The sequence below is a fragment of the Anabrus simplex genome, chromosome 6 (genome assembly GCF_040414725.1).
Source record: "Anabrus simplex isolate iqAnaSimp1 chromosome 6, ASM4041472v1, whole genome shotgun sequence".
In the NCBI taxonomy this organism is placed as follows: Eukaryota; Metazoa; Arthropoda; class Insecta; order Orthoptera; family Tettigoniidae; genus Anabrus; species Anabrus simplex.
This window is the reverse complement of record NC_090270.1, coordinates 6,739,626-6,761,910: the sequence shown is the minus strand read 5'-3', so window position 1 is coordinate 6,761,910 and position 22,285 is coordinate 6,739,626. Positions and strand designations below refer to the sequence as shown.

The 22,285-nt window shown below is 37.9% G+C and overlaps 2 protein-coding genes across 2 annotated transcripts in view; one reads left to right on the top strand and one right to left on the bottom strand.

Annotated features, from left to right (window-relative positions):
- The window catches only part of LOC136876043 (probable cytochrome P450 6a14), a 114,478-nt gene extending 105,879 nt beyond the window's left edge, over window positions 1-8,599 (top strand). The window contains exon 5 of the mRNA XM_067149662.2: window positions 4,389-8,599. Coding sequence (XP_067005763.2) covers window positions 4,389-4,552 — 164 coding nt within the window. The 3' untranslated portion in view covers window positions 4,553-8,599. The remainder of the gene's footprint in view (window positions 1-4,388) is intronic.
- Window positions 8,600-15,526: 6,927 nt separating this feature from the next.
- Window positions 15,527-22,285, bottom strand: part of LOC136875451 (ionotropic receptor 75a-like) — a 120,999-nt gene continuing 114,240 nt past the window's right edge. The window contains exon 11 of the mRNA XM_067149001.2: window positions 15,527-15,641. Within this exon, the coding sequence (XP_067005102.2) occupies window positions 15,608-15,641 (34 nt within the window). The 3' untranslated portion in view covers window positions 15,527-15,607. The remainder of the gene's footprint in view (window positions 15,642-22,285) is intronic.

The window sequence follows — 22,285 nt, the reverse complement described above, 5'->3', positions numbered from 1 at the left end:
AGAATTCTAATAAAACAGCTGCGGGTTATCTCAGAGAGGATTTTGCCCGAGTCTCAATGTGGTTTCCAAACCTCCAGAGACACAACAGATATGATCTTCTGTGCTAGACAACTCCAGGAAAAATGCAGAGAACAACAGCAGCCTCTGTTTTTAGTTTTCTATGATCTGTAAAAAGCCTTTGATTCAGTACCAAGATGTGCTATGTGGAAAGTATTGAGACATTTTGGATGTCCTGAATGTTACGTGGAATTAGTTCAAGCTCTTCATGATGGCACGTCTGGACAGGTTCTTCATGGTAACTCAGTATCAGATTGTCCACCTCCGTAGCGTAACGGTTAGTGTTATTAGCTGCCATCCTCGGGGGCCTGGGTTCGATTCCTGGTACTGCCAGAAATTTAAGAATGTGGTTGAAATGGTACATGCAGCTCACCTCCAATGTGAGTGTGCCTAAAATGAGCTGTACCACCTCAGGATGAGGACACGAGTTTACTTTTTAGTATCAGATTCATTCCCAATCACTCATGGATTGAAACAACGCTGTGTGTTTGCTCCTACACTCTTTGCACTGTACATGGCTGCCATGCTGCATGAATCATCTCCAAACAACTTAGGCATGGAGATTATATTTTGTTTTGATGGAGGCCTTTTCATTCTGGCAAGACTTCACTCACAAAGACGTACTCTGGTGAGTGAACTGCTCTAACACCTGCAGAACTACAACAGTCAGTCGACTGCATGTGATTGCTTTGGTCTTGCCATTAATGAAAAAAAACAAAACAAAAAAAAAAAAAAAGTATTTGCACAGCCTGCCCCAGGATTAACACTTTCTGAGTTCAGTATTTCCATCTTAGACACAACACTTGAACAGGTTGATCACTTTTCATATCTTGGAAGCATCTTGTCTAAACAGTGTGCCTGTGAACAAGATGTTGGGGCTCGGACGGTTATTGCACAGAGTCTTCATGAATAATGACCTAAAATTGCATACCAGACTCATGGTGTACAAAGCTGCTGTATGGCTGTGAAACTTGGACACTATCGCTGTGATATCAAAAAACTTGAGCATTTCCACCAACAAAAAATGAGATTCATCTGGAATATTAAGTGGGAGGACTATGTGACCAACACGGCAGTTCTCGACAAAGCACAGCTAAATAGCATCGAGGCAATCAACTGTTCACTGCATGGGTAATACCAGGCCTCCACGCCAAATTCTTTATGGTGAACTTTGCTCTGGCAGTAGACCTCATGGAGACCCTCTTAAGTGTTTTAAGGACCAGCTGAAACACATCATGAAGACAACTGGTATAAATATGCAGACATGGGAAGAATGCACTGTGGACCGCTCACTGTGGCGGAACAGTAAATCCACCACTGTCAACTTCTTTGAAAGAGAAGGCCGCAGACATCAAGAGGCCAAGCGACAAGCAAGAAAACTCCGTCAATTACAACCCCACCCTCCTCCATCCATTCAGTGTGATTTGTGTGGGTGTACATTTTATGCCAGGATTGGTCTGTTTAGTCATCGTAAACACATCCATAAACTGAGTTGACTCATTTAAAAATCCTCAGATCATATGGCCTTCATCCCAAATTAACAAAAATTGATGAGCTAACTTTAACCAACATAATTTCAAAGGTAAGGTTCAGGGAAAAATGTCAAATACCGTTACAATAAATACGGACCTCAGACAAGGTGATGGATTATCCCCATTGCTCTTCAATGTGGCTCTAGATTACATCATGAAAATTTGTCAAAAAGAAAACCCACTTAAAATCAAAATTGGAGCAAAACTCTCAATAAGGACAAACTGCCTAGGGTTTGCAGCTGATTTAGCTCTTTTAGCCCTTGACATGGAAGAAGTCCATGCTCAGACCATCAGTCTCCAGAAAATTGCATTAAAAATAGGATGACAAATATCCTATGAGAAAACTGAGATCATGCCAATGAAAAATTAACATAGTCCTACAATTTAAATACCTTGGAGAAATCATTATGGACAACTTAAGCGAGAAAGCAACATGGATAAATAGAACCAACAAAATGAAAAAAAGCACAATTTCCAACCTGGTCAACTTATAACAAAAAATGCTTGTCAATAGTCACTAAGATCCAACACTACACAACTGTAACTTTGCCCAAAACCACTTATGCTTGCAAAACCTTGTTCCAAATTAAAAAAGAAAGAACTGATCAGCTCTTCAAAACTGAAAGAATTATTAGAACTTGCATAAATAAAAAGTACGAGGTTGAAGGAGTCTGGAGAATCCCCAAGGAAACTATCTATCGAGAGATTGACCCAGTTACCAGCACGATGACGAAGAAAAGATTCTCTTATTTCTTTCACATCATATGATTACCAGAAGACAGGATTTTACGGCAACTAGTGATGAGAAATCTGGGAAAGAACACAGAAGGGCATCGGATCAAAGAAATTCAAGAGGATCTCAAAACAGTTGGACTCGAAATCACAGATGCAGAGAACAAGAATAAAATTACCACCCTTCTTAAGAATCAGAAATTTTCAACTGAAATGATGCACAGAAGACCTGTAGATATTTCAGACAAATTAAGAACACTGTGATCAGAGCGAATGAAGAAATACTGGGCAGATAAGTAAGGAGAATCAAACAGTACAACCTTCAAAGAAAAATTGTACATGGAAGAATCAAGTGGTCCAGTGTGGCCAATAAAGTTAACAATTACCACCGCGACCTGTCAGGACTATCTTAGTTGCAGGTACAGTAGTTTGAACAGAACAAAAAACAATTTCATTCCCTACCGGTGAGCATTTTCTACTTCTGATTTAGCCTATTGGATGACGATCTAGCTTATTAAATGAAAATTGCATTGGCAAAACTGGTCAGACCAAATGTGTTGTGTTTGCTCAGACTGTCGGACACGTTGGTGGAGTAGGACCTAACTGCACTGGACTGACTGCGGACCTTTAGCATGTACTGAGTTGGCCATTTCAGTGACTGAGTCTGTCTCGTCACGTGATGCATCTTATTGGATGAATTAGGTTACTGAGGTTTTATTATGGGAAGCGACATTGACTTATACAACCTTCATCCATTGAAGATGAAGAGGAATTGCTTATTTTTTATACAAAAATACAATTATTTATGTAATTAACTTATTTATTGTGTTAATCCAATTCCATAGAGGAAGAAGGCATTCCTTCATGCCAGTTCAGGCCAATTCAGTCCCTTGTAAGAAATAAAATTCATATTTCAAGTTCTATATTGACTACAGTATAACGTTTCCTCCTTACACATTATATTATTATATATTATTTAATTAATATTATATTTTAAAAGTGTGCATGTTTCGCCTCAATTCTGGTTGTGGTACATGTAAAATATGTCTCTCTCTTGTGAGGTAACTTAATAGAAAACAATAAATTTTCATGTGGCTATTTCTAGCCGAGTGCAGCCCTTCTAAGGCAGACCCTCCGATAAGAGTGGGCGGCATCTGCCATGTGTTATGTGTGGTGTGTGAATTGCAGGGATGTTGGGAACATCACAAACACCCAGCGCTCGAGCCATTGGAATTAACCAATGAAGGTTAAAATCCCCGACCCAGCTGGGAATCGAACTCAGGACCCTCTGAACCAAAGGCCAGTACACTGACCATTCAGCCAACAAGTCGGACAATATAAAACATGCATTATGTACAGTATGGGTAAAATGTGGTGAAATGACATTAAAATCTTATAAACTTATTAGCTCTATTCACTGAACTTATTTTTTGTTTCAAAACTAAGATCATACTTACTCTACTAAAGGCAATCCATGTTCACAAGGCTAGTACACAGCAGATTAATCTGCCAAGAGCTGGCGGGGGAGACAAGTTCGAACTCCACTGTCGGCAGACCTGAAGATCGTTTTCCGTGGTTTCCCATTTTCACACCGGGCAAATGCCGGGACTGCATCTTAATTAAGGCCACAGTTGCTTCCTTTCCACTCCTATCCCATCGTCATCATAAGACCTCTCTTTTTTGGTGTGATGTAAAGGAAATTGAAAAAAAAAAGAAATGCTGGTGGGGGAAGGTGACTGGTAGAGTGTTCTGCTGCGCCTATGTAAACAAGGCTTTAATCTGAAACATCATGCAGCAGATCATTGAGATGTGTGTTCTTTTGGCTCATTTCTGGTGTCAAGTTTGTATGAGTGACAGATTTGATCTCAGCTCTGAAAATCAATTCCATTTCTGTGTACTGTTTTCTTTGAAAAATGTCAAGGCTTGTTTTTGTTAGCCTTCATGAGACAGGTCTTCATGTTGCATTGCAGCCCCAACTGTGGAGATGTGTCACAACTTGGCCTTTTCCTTTAAGCTTAATAATTATTCATATTGAGTAACCTTACTGATTGTTCTCTCTCCTCTCAGGTATGAGATTCGGCTTGCTGCAGGCTAAGGTGGGCCTGGCTTTGCTCCTGTCCAGGTACAGGTTCAGCGTTTGTCAACGAACCAGCATTCCCGTGGTGCTCAACCCCAAGACTGTGGTGACAACTGCTGTGGATGGTACATGGCTGCAAGTAACCCCAGTCTAGGATGACAACTAGAACTTAATGAAAGTTAATTTATGCTAATTCAAGTGTGTGTCTTTCTAAAATGACCTCTACAGTGTCAAATGGCCTTGGCTGCATCTGTAGGCTAACTGTAGAACATTCACAAGCTCGTCCCAGTAGTAAGTGTCTGTTGTCGTCACACAATGCTGGCAAGCATCACGGAGGATGTTCTCCTATTATGCATGTTGCATGTTGCCTAATCTTGGATGTCAGAGACTCTGTGACCAGTGTTCAGTTGTTATTTTGAAAGATATAAGTGAAATAGACTGTTTTCCTGCACTTCCTGCTATGGGCTCTTGAACTTTCTTCAATACATCCATGTGTCTGAAATAAACTTTTTGCTGACTTTGTTGATGCTATTCAAAAGGTATTCAAATTATCTACAAGTATCACAAGAAATTCATGAGTGGAATAAGAGGAAACTCTGGACACCCCTGAGCAACCCATACATGAAGAAAGAAAACTCAGGTTGAGAATGGAATTGTGAGTTCAGTTTCAATTTATCACCAAGTCGCCTATATTTGTTATATTCATCATTTGTGTGGTAAAATTACATAAAACATGGACAGGAAAGATCTGGGCATTACATACGCTGTATTGAGCTCTCACACTGTAGGACTCCCGGGCGAGTTGGCTGTGCGGTTAGAGGCACGCGGGTGTGAGCTTGCATCCGGGAGATAGTGGGTTTGAATCCCACTGTCGGCAGCCCTGAAGATGGTTTTCCGTGGTTTCTCATTTTCACACCAGGCAAATGCTGGGGCCGTACCTTAATTAAGGCCACGGCCACTTCTTTCCAATGGTTATGGTTGATCGACTGATGTGGACACTTACGTTACGTAATGGTTTATGAGTTATAATCATTATAAATTATCAAAGCCATTATGTTTCAACATTGCTGATGCTTGTATTATTATTATTAAAATCAAACAGTCATATCAGCACATAAATGTTTAGTTTATAACCAGTTTTCAGATGCCAAGGTCTGTCATCAGTGATTATGTAAAACATGCTAATCCTAATGCTAACGAGTTGAGATGTGAATGACTCTCACCCATCTGATGCACAATATTTCATTTCAAACTGATTTTTAATGTTGAGATGAACACGGCCCATCACTCAAACTCACCCACATGACACAGTGTAGCCATCTGAAAAATATCTAATTAAAAATGGTTTCTGATGGTAAAAGTTGATTGTTCCAGTGACATACCATAGTACCAATTATATCAGAACTATTTGTTTACATATACTGATATGTGTAAAGGTGATCTGTTCTGTTAGAATTTGAAAGGTACTTATGCAATGAAGAGTTTCTCTCTGGGATATCATGAGCTGACACATTTGTTTGTGTGTTTCTCAGCACAGTTTATCACTAACTTAAATGTGAATCATTTTCTCAACAATAAACATGTGTCAGTTTATAAATACAGTGTTCAAACATTCTTCATCAGCTTTTGAACTCCTCAAACCAGTCTAGCAAATTGTAACACATTATTCAAGTCTATTACATGCTCCCATGACTTTTTGAATTTTAGAAACATAGAATCTTAGAAACCTATACTCAACATTATTACTTATCCAGTTTCTTTCATTTTTCCATCTTGACTGACAGGATTTTGAAAATAATCGACTCATTTAATTTTGAGACATCCTTTTAACAGTTAGGTGTGACCTTCACCATTTCCACAAAAATACTATTCCCAAATTCATTGTGAGCAAAATGCTCATATAAGGACCAATGATGGGTTGACACCAACTTGGAGAATTTCAAACATGTACTCTATTTAATTGTGAGAAGTATTTTCATTTTTGCATAGTACAGACAATACAGTGAAGCTCGTGAACCACTGTTGTTTCTCTAGATTTAACTTACTTAATATCTCTTATCTACTACTGCAACAAAAACTAGGCATTTTCTAAACAGCCTTTGTTGATGATTCGTGTGTTCTGTCATCTGTATGTGTTTTAAAGACATATGTCACAAATGATATAGGTGCTGATTCCCATAGGGAACCTGAAATATTTGTCCCGAATGAGTAAATTTATAATACCAATATAAGTGGTCCGTTATTGGACATTACAAATTTTCCAGCTAACTCATTCCTGGTTGCCAGCGTTTTGCCCCCATGTACAAAGTTGGGCTCATCAGTTGGTACATAGCATACCCACCAAGACGCATGGGTAGTGTATACCACGGAGGCCACTGCATAGGCTACTTAGAGTCACCTGCAGAGCCAATGCACTATGAGAGACTTCGTCTCATTTACTCATTCGGGACAGATATTTCAGGTTCACTATGGGAATCAACATCTATATCATCTGATGACCAAGCAAGGCATCAATTTTTGATAATGAGATGAAGTCTCTCATAGTACATTGGTACTGCCGGTGACTACAAGTAGCCTAAGCAGTGGCCTCCGTGGCATGCACTAGCCATGCGTCTTGGTGGGCGCGCTATTTACCAACTGATGAGTCCAATTTAGCACACTGAGGTGAAACACTGGCAACCAGGAATGAGTTAGCTAGAAAATTTATAATGTCCAATAACGGATCATTCATATTGGTATTATATGTTACAAATGCCCAAAACTTAGGTAAAATATCAACTCATTGCCCCCTCCTGAAATACGTGCCTGTTCTTCATGTACATACATCACAAAGTTAGTTATTATTTTCTGTTCAAATATAAAGAGAAGTTAACACATAATGTGACAATTTTTTATTGTTATTGCATAAAGAAAGATATTTCAACAACTTTATTATACTTTGTACATAGCCTCATCCAGGTTATTTTAAACATGCCTGTGTTTTAAAAATATTTCAATGTAATACATCATATATAGCATGTGGGAATAGGGAGACGATATTGTGGTCTGGGGAACAAACAGCAAACAAGTACAAGAACAAGAAAATTGATAAGTATGGAATGAAAATCAACGCAGAGAAAAGCAAGACCATGGTGATATCAAGAGAAGAAAGAGAAGAGAAAAGCATAGTGAAAATTGGTGGTCAAAGTCTGGAAATTGTTGACAGGAGTGAATTAATGACTGGACATGGAGAGCAGAGTGTAAGAAATCTCGCCTCGAATAAGAAAGTGTACACCCAGTGACAAGTGGAGAGCAGAGTAGAATGAAATACTTAAATGAGAGAACCAGTAGGAGTAAACTAAGATGGTTTTTACATGTAAAGAGGATCGAGGCGAAAAGAATACCCAAACAGATGATGAGACGGAGTTCAAGGGAAAGAGAGTAAGAGGGAGACCTAGAACAAGATGGATGAATGCAATAAAGAGGACCTGGAGTAGGGGTCTCCAGCCCTTGTCTTGTAGACCATTGTTATAACATATTCAATGAAATGCGGAGAATTATTTCTTTAAACCAGCAACAAAAGGGCTGTTAGCTGTCACAGGCTATCAGTGGGCAGTTAAGAAGGAACTCTGACTTCTGCTTCCTTGTACTCTCTCTCGTGTTGGCACCACTAAGCCTGTATTTGCTTCAACTGTAAGTGGCCGTAAAATTCTTGACATATATATTTTTTTTTAATTGTTCCCTTCTATCTCTCTCTTGCTGCCTAGCCAATGTGGTCACTTAACAAGAAAGTTTGGAGACCTCTGCCCTAGACAATTCATAGCCTGGCTTTTCCATGCACTTCAAAAGACATGCAGTACCAAAGAATGTAGACTTACTGTAACAATGTAAACAAAGAAATCCCAACAATTATAAAATGTTATACCTAACCTAACTCTTTTTAATATGTTTCTTTCCATAGAATTGATGTTCTTGTTATTATAAAGGATAAAATTATGTATGTAATTTGTGTGATGTGAACTTTCTCACTTTTGTAATTTAAGTCTATTTTAGGCTGTCATAGAGAGTAACATCTGTTCAGTCCGTAGTCCTTGTTAATACTCTCAGTTGAAGTTCTTATGTCTATCAACAGCGATTTATATTACGACAAATAATTATATCTGTAGCTATATTTTTGTAAGTCATTTTATAATCATAAAATAAATACTTCATAAATAAAATACATGTTGTACATTCCTTACCTGTCCCCATGTAAGAGTGTAGGCCTATAGCCACATTCATGATATTCCTGTTATGTTCACTTTCTTCCTGTATCAACTCCAGTTATACGTTTATTAATTCATGTGTTTTTCAAGTGTGCATTTTACTTGTTATTGCCTCCCACACCTTCTATGCAGGTAAGTTACATTGCCCTGAGATCTGACAAGCCCAAGGCTATGATTTTTACATTCAGTCATAGGACTACTTATAAAAACCATATGCACAGCCTAACATTTGAAAAGACTTACTTTCATGAAGGTCTGCTTGTATCATTCCCCAACTGTATTGGGTTATGCGGTGCAATTATAAGTGTGCAAGGCAGTCTGTGGGCTTTGAGAGGATTGAACATGGCTCACACAGGCACAATATGTCACATCGTCCTCTCGTGTGCGATCTCATTTGACTTGTACCTGAACAGGCTGCATTCTTGAAATGCATAACATCGCAACAGAAATGACAATACTCTTGTATGTTTCCTCGTGAAATGTGAAAGATGGACCTATATTGAACACTAACCACAAACACTGTATATGAGGCTAATAGGTTTCTTAATGTGCTTGTGGTAGAAAAACATACACAACATGTATTTTCTGGAATGCTAGAAAGTCAGTTCTTGGTTCATAATTTAACATTTAAAACATCTGTGCACTGGCTGAATAGATTGTCTAGAATAATATGGAAGGAAAAAGCAGTCCCAAAAGTTTGAAGAAAAGGAATCATGATACCCATTTTCAAAGAGGGAGATATGAAGATATGTGAGAATTGCAGACGTACGACCCTCATCCCTCACACAGCCAAGATATTTGGAAGAATTGTACGCAGAAGAATTGGATAAAAGATGGAAATGGTGAACAGTGGTTTGGATTCAGAAGGCACAGATTTGCTTTTAACTACTGTTAGGCAATGCTCTTGCTTGATATTCTGGAGACTGATGTCACAGAATTCTAAACTCTCGCAAGAATCTCGAGACTGATACTCGTGTGCTGTGATCTGTGTAACGTCCCAGTAACTACGAATGTAAGCTTGATAGTACAGTATATCATTGGCAGTTATTGCATGAAATAACATCCTCCTATGCAAATATGTATCTTAAACAGTTCATGAGTTATTTGAGGTGGACTTCTTAGCTAAATAACCCTCTATAATTTGTTAATAACTGTAGATATGATGTACATCTACCTGGATACCTCATGTCAACAGGGCAGCTTCTTGTGTTGCACGCCGGGTCGGAGTTGTTCCCTGTAGCGATTTTCTCTTCAGCGATATTATGTGTTTTTAATTGCTGGATCATTCCAGAAGTATTTCTGCTGATGTATTTTACTTTTGAACAAACAACACAGCTGTGCTATGTGGCATTTCTTCAAAATAATCCCATGTCCACAACTTACAGTACATTGCATTTCGGACATCGTCTCATGCAATTAGACACAATTACACTTTACACATTTTATATACAGAAGTACCTAATACTCTTATAACATTGTAAGAAATTATTTCCTTCGTCATCATAATCATAACACATTTGAAAAATAACATTTTGAAAAAAAAAAATAGACTTAGTTCCTTTCTCCACTCACTGCCAAGCAAGAATTCAATTTCCTTATTTTCAAATAATACAAAAATATGTAAATTACCATACTACTAGTTTCAACACGAGTCCTATTAACTAATCCCGGTTTCAGAGGTCGCTATTTTATGACTTGTCATTGAAAGTGTCTTAGTAACTATTTTGGGCTAGAAAAAAAATCTTATTTCAGCATATTAACAAACGTACACTAATCAAACACAGATACTGGAAGATTAATGAAAATCCAATGTAACACCGAACGTTCATTTCAGCAAAGAGTCAGAGTTTCTTGATCAACTTCAGTTTACCAGTCATCCCTCCTGAGACTCTTCACTGCAGAAGGCAGTAGGCCACTTCATCATTTCATCATAAAATATCCTTGCTTCTTCACCTTGTATGAATGTTAACATTTCTTTATGTCCTCCATTTTCTTCTTGTTAATGAGAACCTTTACAGCAGGATATGAGTTTTCAAGGTTCATGGAGAGAATTATGTGTTTTTTTAGCCAAGTAAAATTTGTAACCAACAAAACTGTTGTTTTGCCCAGGTGCTCCGTCTGAAAACAAGTGAAGGTCAGTTGTTTCTGTGGACAAAACTTGGGTACAATAATGTAGGAATGAACAACCTCATTTGCTCCGTTGTTGACCTCACCCTCGTGGTACAAATAAATTGTGGAATGCTTATTTTTGAGGTCATAAATGAAAAAGCAGTTCACCCACAACTGCTGTAAGTACAATGCTTCCTGCACAGACACTTTGGGTAGGGGCAAATTCTGCATGAAATCAAAACGTATTCCTAAAACATAATTTTCTGTCATACACTTAGTTTGTTTCAGAGAATTATAAAATTTGTTGCTCTGTCTTTTGTGAACATCAAGATCTGCCCTGCTGTCCGATATATGGGGAGATTTAAGTTTTGTTTCTAGTTTCTTGCCTTTACTACATACATCAATCTGAGGATGAGTGAAAGAGTAGTTGAAGTTTTCTCTGAAGTATAACCTGTAGAAGTCATAACTTCATTGTTTTCCTAGGTCTTCATTGCTTCACATCCTTAGCAACAATCAGTCCTTGTAAATACAGATCCTGGGAATATTTGTCTGCCATATTAAGGACATTCTGAATTCTTGCCTGTTCCGTCTCTCCAATACGGGAAAAATATTTCATTTGACATCTGGAAGTGAAAGACACATTATGAAGCCTATATAAATATTACTCATGGACAAAGAATGTTTGAAACAGTTTGAAATATAACCTAGTTACTTTTCTGCTTACCCACAGTTACTGCCAGCAGCCTTTCCAGGTACATAATTTCTGCATAATTTGTGTAGGGCAAACTGCGCACTTTTTGTGTTCACTTGCATCACATTTCCTTTTAGGAGGCATCCTTATCAAAATACTTCACTACCGCTTCCAAGAATAACACCAACATAAATGCCATCAATTTGTTCCCCTTCTCAATGCACCTACTGCAATGGAATGGCAGGGAACAAAACCACATCCTTGACATGATTCCTGCTGCCACAGGACAGTGGAGTTCATGACTTGATTCCTTTCACGTTAGTAAGGTGTATCTTGCCCAGAACAACACATTTAGATGAAAAAATAAAAAAGCTATAAGATGGACTTATTTCCTTTCTCCATTGATGGTTCAATTTGTAAAATTCTGACTAATAAGTTTTTGCATAAAACAAATGAAAAGTCGTTAATTCCCCTCTGATGTGTTATGTTCGTATTATAGTAATAGAAAGTTATCATGAACACTTTAATACATCTTCTACATCATCAGGATCAGTACATCATTAAATGTTATTTCTCTGTCAGCAATGAAGTATCACATCATCTTCCTGTCACTTCCAAACAATATTCCGTTGTTCCCTCTGGTAGTTTATTTATTTATTTATGTATTTATTTACTCATATCAGGAGCAACATACTGGTAAGTTTCCCAAGGCGCTACAGCCCTTGAAGGGCCCTGGCCTACCAAACGACTGCTGCTCAGCCCGAAGGCCTGCAGATTACTAGGTGTCATGTGGTCAGCACGACAAATCCTCTCCGCTATTATTCTTGGCTTTCTAAACTGGAGCCACTATCTCAATGTCAGACAGCCCCTCAATTCTAATCACCTAGGCTGAGTGGACCTCGAACCAGCCCTCAAGTCGAGGTAAAAATCTCTGAACTGGTCGGGAATCGAACCTGGGCCCTCCGGGTAAGAGGCAGGCATGCTACCCCTATACCACGGGGCCAGCACATACGGGTAAGTATTAATTAACATAAAAATAACTTCATCATTCATTTTAAATAAGGACATAATATACACAAGTGGAATAGTAGAGGTGCTTAAAACAAAATTATGAACATTCTCATAATGGAGCAGTATTTCGCAAAGTCTTGGCTGTTGGGTGCACATTCACACAGGGTTCACTAGTAATCTCGGTCTTGGATCTACCAACCTGAAAAGGTGAGAAATTCTAGTCCTCCTTGATGATTGAGGTAAAGCCATAAGAAATTCAATTGTATGCAGGAAACTTCTCCTAGACTTCAACCGTTGATGGGCTACTCGAACGTGTGATACCTGCTCACATGTTGTTAGTCTCAGGCAACCAGTTACGAGTCTGCACGTTTGGGTATGACTTGACCTATACCAAACAGTGCCTGTGGAGTAACTCATTGCTAAAGCAGCAATTCTTATCCTCCAGCTTGTACCAGACAGTTTACAGTTCCTTGTTTCTTGTGTTTACATAATGTCAGAGCATGGTCCAGAGTTACCCTTAGATATTGACAGTGGTCCAAAAGGTTGCTCTCCCAGGTTACTTTTAATTTTCTTTTTGCCTGTCTGTTCTTTGGATGGAAGGTACAGACTTGTGTTTTTAGATGATTAGATTTCAATTGGTTTTCTCCATACTATTTTGGTAGTGTATGGTAATATGTCTGAACAGGAAACTAAAAAAATCGTACTTCATCTTCATAGCCAGTTCTCCATTGTCTGTTGTATGCCTTCTGTAAGGCTTGAAAATTCACTCCCCTTTTTAAGATTAAGAACTTTGGATACACATCCTACTGTATTGCATTGCAAGAAAATCAGGAATACTTCTCAACAGGATTTGGTTCAAGGCAGGTTTGAAATCACAGACCTCAACAACAGGAGAGCCATCATTTTCCCCATTATCAGTGAGAGGTCATTTCAGTAGAGTTTCTCTAATCAGAGTTATCCGTGTGGAAGGAATTAGTATTTCTTCTTGGTATTGCCTTTCTTAAAATGCCCTTGAACAAGATGTAGCCAAAATGCAACCATTCGACCCCAAATGTAGACTTGACAATTTCTGTTCCATACATTGCGCTCCATTCTCAATTTCATTTGCTTGAAATCTTCTGATTCATTTGTAACATATTAATAAGGGGTTTAAGGACATACATTATGCATTTAACTGGATTTCTCAAAAACCTTGATGTACCTAACAACTTCTGGGTTAAAGAAAATGAAATGGCGTATGGCTTTCAGTCCCAGGAGTGTCCGAGGACAAGTTCGGTTCGCAAGATGTAAGTCTTTTGATTTGATGCCCATAGGCGACCTGCGCGTCATGATGAGGATGAAATGATGATGAAGACGACACATACACCCAGCCTCCATGCCAGCGAAATTAACCAATTATGCTTAAAATTCCTGACCCTGCCGGGAATCGAACCCAAGACCCCAGTACGCTAACCATTTAGCCATGGAGCCGGACTTCTGGGTTAAACATTTACATTATAAGAAGTTACGAGAAATGTGCTCATAACAAAGATTAAGGTATAAAGGAACAACAATCTTCAGACGAGGAAAGCTGTTAAAAAGGAGCTCAAATTGGTGGGTATCTAGTTGTATGTAAGCAAAATAGAAAGTCAAAGGAGAGACTGAAGAGGCAGACAGGTGGGCTGCATGCGTTGACTGCAGCTAGTTCAAGTGAATGTCTACGCGGGAGTCACCACCAGCGCTACAGCTAAGCTCAGGGCACAAATAAACTGGAAGTTCTCCAGCATTGACATTTTTTTGTTTTTTGTGGCTTGTGGTATTGAATCATTGGATTGATGCATTCAATTTTGATCACTATTCTAGTCATGGCAGTTTATGTGGAAAGGAGAATATTACTTGAATAAAATAAAGGACAGAGCTGAAGTTTTTATATATACTTCAAATGACAGGTTTTACTCGACATAGAATATACTAAGAAGGTACATCATGAGAAAAACTTTTGTTTCCAAGTGTAGCACACAGCATTTGTGGAAAGTAGGTAATAAATTTCATATTATGCTGCATTGAAGAGTAATATAATGTAAAATAAAGGCTAAATGTTTCCACCTATTCAATGCTCTTTATTGTAACCTTAAAAAAGTTACATATATATATTATTATATTACATATTACATTATATTGGTGGAAAGATAAAGGAAAGCATTCAGGGGACCAAACAAAATTGATAGGCTTGTTACTAAACTCCGTTGATGGAATCTCAGAGGTGGCAGAGACCAAACAAGCCCTCTGTGCAGGCTGTTCCAATGAGTGGTCTGCACAAAAGGAAGAGAGTGGGAGAAGGAGCATCTCATTGAATCTCATAGCTCCGTCCACTGTTGGATGGTGTCACGCACCACCTTACTTCACAGATTCCATGACCAGTGTACAGATTTGTGCAAGAGAAACGGAACTGGAATATCCATTGAAGGTGGCATATGAGGTAAAAGTTCAGGTAACTGAATCTAACAAACAAATGATGCTGCATTCGGTACTGTGTTTACGATGTCACAATACTATTTGTCAATGCCTACGAGCAGATTAAGCCGATAAATTTGGTCACCATTCACTGTTGCATAATAACAAATAATAAAACATGATTAAAGCTTTTGGCTTTAGATTTGCTTTATCTTAGTTACTGGAGAGCCATTACACTCATTATTTAATTTTACTTCTAAATACTTTCCAAAACTTAGCCTCGTCTTCTAAGTGAGGCCTTCTTCTGTTGGGACCAATATGGAAAATGAAATGGCATGTGGCTTTTAGTGTCGGGAGTGTCCGAGGACATGTTCGGCTCGCCAGGTATAGGTCTTTTGATGTGACTCCCGTAGGCGACTGGCATGTCATGATGATGAAAACGATACATACACCCAGCTCCTGTGCCAGCAAAATTAACCAATGATGGTTAAAATTCCCGACCCTGCCGGGAATTGAACCCAGGGCCCCTGTGACCAAAGGCCAGCACGCTAACCATTTAGCCGTGGAGCCGGACACCAATATGGTAATACGGTACAAAGATTGTGAAGTGAGAATGAAACTCGGTGATGATCCATAACGTGTTTTATTTGCAAGTGCTTACATCTCTAACAGTTCTACATGCAATGAAGAGTGCTGCATCTTCAAGGACCATCGCGCTAGTTCAGTGCAGAAATGCTCTTCTTTTCATCTGATTTCTGAAACAGGAAAATTTAGTTGTTACATGAATAGACAGGAGAGTGAATGTCAGGTATGGAATATGAAATTCAAGTATTCCCTTGACTGTAGGACAATGACTGATATCAACTCAAATTTTGATGTGATATCAATGGCATGACGACAATTCCTCTTGTGCTTAACATTCCAGTCTGTACTGTAACTTAACTACGTTATGAACATGCTTATTGAAGCTTAAATTTTTTTACTGATAAATTGCTGTATTCAATTTATGTGTCTGGACAGCATATCTACATTTATTGTGTTTCAAAATGTATTTGAACATTGACTCCATTTCTTTCCACTCGTATAAAGTTTAACTCTATGCCCGGAATAACTTGCTCATGTGTTTATTGTGAGCGACCCATTCAATAGTGGCTTGTATCTGCCGCATATGACTTCACGCCATCTGGTAATGAATAAGCTTACTTGTCTCGTGTGCGAACTCTTCCACCAGAGTGCGCGTATTTCGCCCGGTTCAAATATTCGTGCAGTCGCTTACTTGAAGCGGTATCTGTCTGCTAGGGGTGGGCTTGAGTGCAGCTTGAGCAGCTCGAGCTGATGATGTCAAAGCTCGATGCAGGTCGAGCAGTACTCGAGCAGGAGTATCGCCCGCCATCTATGAGTGATATCCTTGTACTAAATCAGTTGCGTGGCAATCTTCTTTGCTCCTCAATGTCAAATACCACATGTTCGTGGTAATAAAATTTATATCAAAATATGTTGAATTATTAATGACTAATCCACTAGAATTACAAAAACGTAATACCAGCCCTATGTGTCCATCAATGCATTTTCACAACATGCAATATCTATGGATTATGAGATGTAATTTAAAAAATCCTGAAAGTTCGGTTATATCCTATTGGACTTAGGACTTCAGTTCTGTTCAAATTTTCTTATTATTATTACTATTTTCCCTCCTTTGCCTTTTCCTAATTAGCATATATGGCAGCAAAATAATTCCAAATTGAATGGATACAAATTAAATATCGAAGGTCCCGTCATACCAATGATGTAATGAATATGAACACATCTTCGTGTAGGAGAAATAGTAAAATAGCACTATAATAAAACTGAAAAGAATATGTTATTAAAATGTTACATCCAATGATCAGAAGAAGCAGAAATGGAAGCAGCGACCAAGTAACGATAGGAAAACCACAGAAATATTATCACCATGTAGAGCTCATCATCATGTCGAGCAGGCAGTTCAATTTGATTACAAAAAGTTATTCTAAGCAAGTATGGGTTTAATAAACTGATGCGTCCACTATGACTTGTACTTGATCGCTAATTACTACAATGTAATGCCGGAATGTGAAGACCACAAAGAGAATGAGTGAAAACGGAAGTGTGGCTCGAGTCACAACACACACGTCCTGGTCCGAGCGCATGCAAGCCTACGTCACGAGGGAATTCTGTGCTGCTCGATCTTGGTCGACCAAGCTCGACACACCAGTTCGTGACGTCAGCACTCGGGCCTGCTCGAGCAGGCGATCGAGTGGCACATCCCTACTGTCTGCCATTGGACTTGGCTGAGAGCAGATGTATTGTGCCATGTCTCGGCGCCCAACTGTATAGATAAAGGTCGCACCGTCTGGAGTTGGGTAGGACTCCCTGTTACATCCTGCTAAGGGATAGTGTTTGATAAAAAAGTGAACAACGAATTGTGTTCCTTTTAGTTATGTAGTTTACTTAATTACTTGTTAATTTAGGAAGGGTGATTTTCTCATTGTATGGATCGACATGGGGTAAGTTACTATGGAATACCTCACCAATCTTGTAAGTACTAGTATATTTAATATTTTCGGTCATGTAATTTTATCTTAATATGCGTCATTTAAATTATTCTTCCGGTATTTAGGGGGAGATGTTTTGATTTTGATTCCCCTCTCTGTAATGCCATTGGAGTGCCATTTTATTGATTTTAAAATGACTTGTGCATTGTTGTGCCCTGTTCCACTTATCTAAATGTGTCCTTTCTCACTTGTTATCATTTCAGTTGTTTATTTGTGATTTCTTGAATTATGTCATTTTATGCTCCAGCTTTTCAGTTATTTTACTTGTGTAACGTTTTGGATTTGGTATCCCTTGCCCTCATTCCTTTAGGTTTTATATTTTCTTCCTTCCCGTTGTGGTTTTGTTATTATTATTATATTCCGACACCGTAATTTGCCTCGTGTTGTGCACTGTGTAAATCACCATTTGCTTCTTTCTTTTTTTAAGTAAAAATTATTTATTATTAATATTATTTCATTTGGTAAATTTTAATTTCTCTAGGATGTTTTAATATCCTTCATTTTTCTTAAATTATGGTTACATAACCAATTATTATACATGAGTGATTGAAAAATTTCTGGATGTTATTCTTCAATTTATTGCAAGATTTTAACTATTGAAACACTCTCATTCCACATCAATATTTTAACATAGGGTGATATTTGTCATGTTTCTAGTCGAGTGTTTCAAGTGTTTAATTTCTTTTCCTTAATCTTACATTGTTGTGTCTCCCACCCAACTTCATTTTGCTTGATGGTGTAATTATTTCATTGTTCTTCTTTTTCTCGTGTGGGGACGGTGATTTGTTTTTGTTTTTCTGGGGACTGATTGTTGTTGATGCTCAGTGTATGGACGAATGGGTTGCTGAGTCATGGATTATTGCTAATTATTTCTCTGTCCATGTGATTTTCATTTAGTCTGTTTCTTATTTAAAACTTGGTGTTTGTTTGTTTTCTTGATCTTGACTTTTCTCTGTAGGTTGTGGTGAACTGATATTTTATCTTCAAGGTGGTCCTTACTCTTACATTTCATTTGACCTGTGCTTAATGTTATGTTTCTCCTCTGTGTTTGTCCCTCCACTAAGAATTAGAATAAATTCTTCATGTTGATTATGAAATTACATAAAATATTAATTTTAGAAATTAAATTATGTATGTTGGTGCACCAATTTAAAAATAAGTATCTATATATTTTTTTAACTTTCAATATTTTATTTGGTAGAACAAATTTCCTTTTATTTACAAAAGTTATTCTTATATTCTCACATAGTTAATTTGCCTTTTATATACTGTTGCTAAGATTAATTACAATTTTAATTTTTACAGGTGTTTTCATTTAGTAATGGGGTCTGCATTATCCTGGTAACCCCGTTCCTTTTTTTTTTTTTCCTTGCGGTGGATTTTCAGCTCTCTTCCCTTAATGTCTCCTTGTTTCTGGGTAAGTTTATTTCTGTGGTTGGTACATGTTTTCATATTTTGCTTGTTTACCCTACTTGTCCCTATGGCTTGTAGCTGTAATGTGGGGTTATATTGTGTTTCTGTGACCATCTCTGACACCGTCCTTGAAGAAATTTGTTAATTTTAAAGATTTTCGAATAATATTCTTATTTACCTTTTGCTGGACATAAACAAAGACAACCTGTATGATAAATTTTGTTCTGTGAAATATATGATGTGCTGAAATTTTCATTGATGCTTCCACTGTAGAGGAGTGTATTGGAAAGGAACAAAGAAATGTCAAACGACTGGATTTCTTCTTTGAACAATAAATGTTCGGGTAGAATGGTAATATTGCAATGTAAATCTAGTGAACAAATAAAAACAGTTAAAAATAACTACCGGTATTAAATTTGACTGCACATGCCAGGAATTTGTAGAATATGTAAACAATAAACAAAACATATTATTATTATTACTAATATCACTTCAAATAACACAGTTTGTAGGGAAATTGAACCAGTATTGAGCACAATTAGAAGGAAAAGCATGTCATTTTTTGGACATCTTATTGCAACACTGGAAACTAGAATTACTAGAAAAATTATGAAATAGCAATACCATGATTAAATTGATTATAGAAGTGAAGGATGAAATTAATGAACTCCAAATAACACTAAATGATCTCAAGAACAAACAGACAATGACTGCTATGTGAGACTACAAACCAAAAGGTATAGTGTTCTCAACTGAAGAAAGGACGTCGGCATCTGAGAAGATGGAGAAATATTGATCTAAATTTTCTTCATGTAATTGACTGGATTGGTCCTATGTTGACCATAAAATGTAAAATAAAATATAATAAAATATTATTCACATTAACCATTATCTTGCATCAGAGTAAAGTTTACAGTCATTTGACTGGGTCAGTAATGGAATCAATGAAGCCCCAATCTAACGGCAATGATAGAAATTTTGCCGGCTGCCGAAGCCTGTGGGGCAATGTTTAATGACTGATAGGTGAAATGAAATGTTTCTGGAGTGAAAGATGACAGGAAAAACCAGAGTACCCAGAGAAAATTCTGCCCCACCTTTGCTTTGTTCAGCACAAATCTCACATAGAGTCACCAGGATTTGAGCCATGGAACCTAGTTGTGAGAGGCCGGTGCACTGCCGCATGAGCCACATAGTCTTTATCACCCATGAGAGTCTCCTTTATTTTGAGAAAAATATGTTGGCCACCTTAGTATGGTGGACTGTTACACTGTGTGGTACGCCAGCACATCTGCTGTGTCCTCTGAGGTAGATCAAGTTCCTATGGTTTGTTATTTTGAAGTAGGCCTACTATTACACCGTTTTTTGCATTCAGGTCTGAGGAAGGTTCTACCAGGGGTCCTATTGACTTCTGTGGCAGTAACGTCTTCATGGATTGGTAGGTGATCCTTTTGAGATGAGGTAGTGAGAATGTTGGGGTGACTTGTATGTTATAAATCCCATTCTGTATTGCCATTAAGGATTTATGTAGGTAGTTCCCTTCCCTGTCCCTTCACTATTATTATTTCGTTTCAGTGTTTTCCAAATTTGTACGTTCCTCATCACCACATGTTTCATTCCAGGCTTCATAATGTATGTACACCTGTTATATTATGCGACTCCCTCTCAGACTGGTTCTGTCGGCTTCCGCTTTGAATGTTTGTGGTGTGAGTCATCTGGTCATGAATGAATGTTCCACTTCCACTTCCATTATTAACATCTAAATTCAAACTTCTTCGTCATGACCAGTCAAGATTTTCTTCTGAGGATGCAGAGGAAATTTCTGTCCAATGGGTGACGATTTTCACCATATTTTCTTGATACGGCATAAGCCCAAAAGCCTAAATCATGTCTATAAGTAAAAATAGTGTTAACAGTCTATAATAAAATGAAGTAGGGATGGAAATTCTTCTCCCTCAGAATCACGTAACTCCTCTTGAGCTAATGTGAAGAGCCCTATGCTCTCTGCACATCACAATGTGCTGTAAATTTCTCTCTCAAAATGCAGGATTTGACCTGTGTTAAAGGATCATGCTTTCAGTCATCTGCTGAACATGTTCAGAATTCCCTGTCTTCATGGTGCTGTATATTAGATCTTCATTATTAATATTAACATAACTGATGATTAGGTATCACAAGTGAAATAGAAAAGAACATAATTTAAGAACTCTTCAAAAAACGAATGAGATATTATTTGTTATTTAGTTCTTCTTCCAGGTTGAATCACGTTGTTGTTTAGTGTACATTGCAGTATTCAAAACATCGGCAAACTGTACAGAATGTAGAGAAAACAACAACACGGTCCAACCCGGAAAATAAACTAAATAATTCTACACGTCGTGGAAGCTTCACTTCTAAGAAATTACATATTTGTAATTAAACAAAAATTGAGCATTTTCATTCCCATGAATTATAATTTCTGTTGTTTATCTTTACAAAGACTTCATCAACTTATCACAAAAAGGAGTGAAGAGGAATAAAACATAGTTTGAGGAACATACATAGCTACTTGCTGATGCTCGACTCCCTTGAAATATCACCTGGTTGTTCTAACAGTTATTACCGGGGTAACGTTTTTAGCCTTCCCCATTTATGTTTTGGACTGGCTATCACTGTAGAAATTTGTGTCACATCATGCTCATCTTTCAAACTTGTTTTCTACGACTACTTCTAAGTTACTGGAGGCCATACTCCTAACTTATTATTTCGACTTGCCTAAAACTCTCTGTTCCATTTTTATTCAAGAACTGTGTTTGTGATTCCCACATTCTGTGCCAAACAATGCTAACCTAGTATCTGCCTTCTGTGCAAGTGAGCGCGACTCTTAGTCGTGCCTATGTTGCTGGCCAATCAGAGCTAGCGAGATTGTTACGTAATGGACCTCTCTGTTTGACTTGTAGTGGCCCGTTGTCTGTTGGAAGCTATCATGGCGATCAGAAGCATACTTCATTGTGGCTCTAAGCGAGCAATCTGTTCAACCATGGATTATGGTTAGAAAAACGTTACTGTGCGAGGATGTTGTTCATCCTCAAGAACTTCATTTATATGTACTGTACAGTACACGCCAGGCAGCCAAATCTAACGCAATCCAACCACGACAGCAATAACATACATCAGCAATTATAGACGAGAAAAGAGCCACCATTCTGAAATTGACACTTATGCACAAAAGCAGACTGTATTTTAATACTTTAAGGCAACATTCAATCACAGCTGCACATATCTACCTCTGGTTACACATTAGAATTGTCATCAATAACTGAAGAACCCATTAATCATACTAGTGGATACGCCTAACATATAGCAGAACCCCAAGAGAGCACCGCCTATGAATACAAGCACGGACATTCTCCATTTATATTGGATAAAAATAA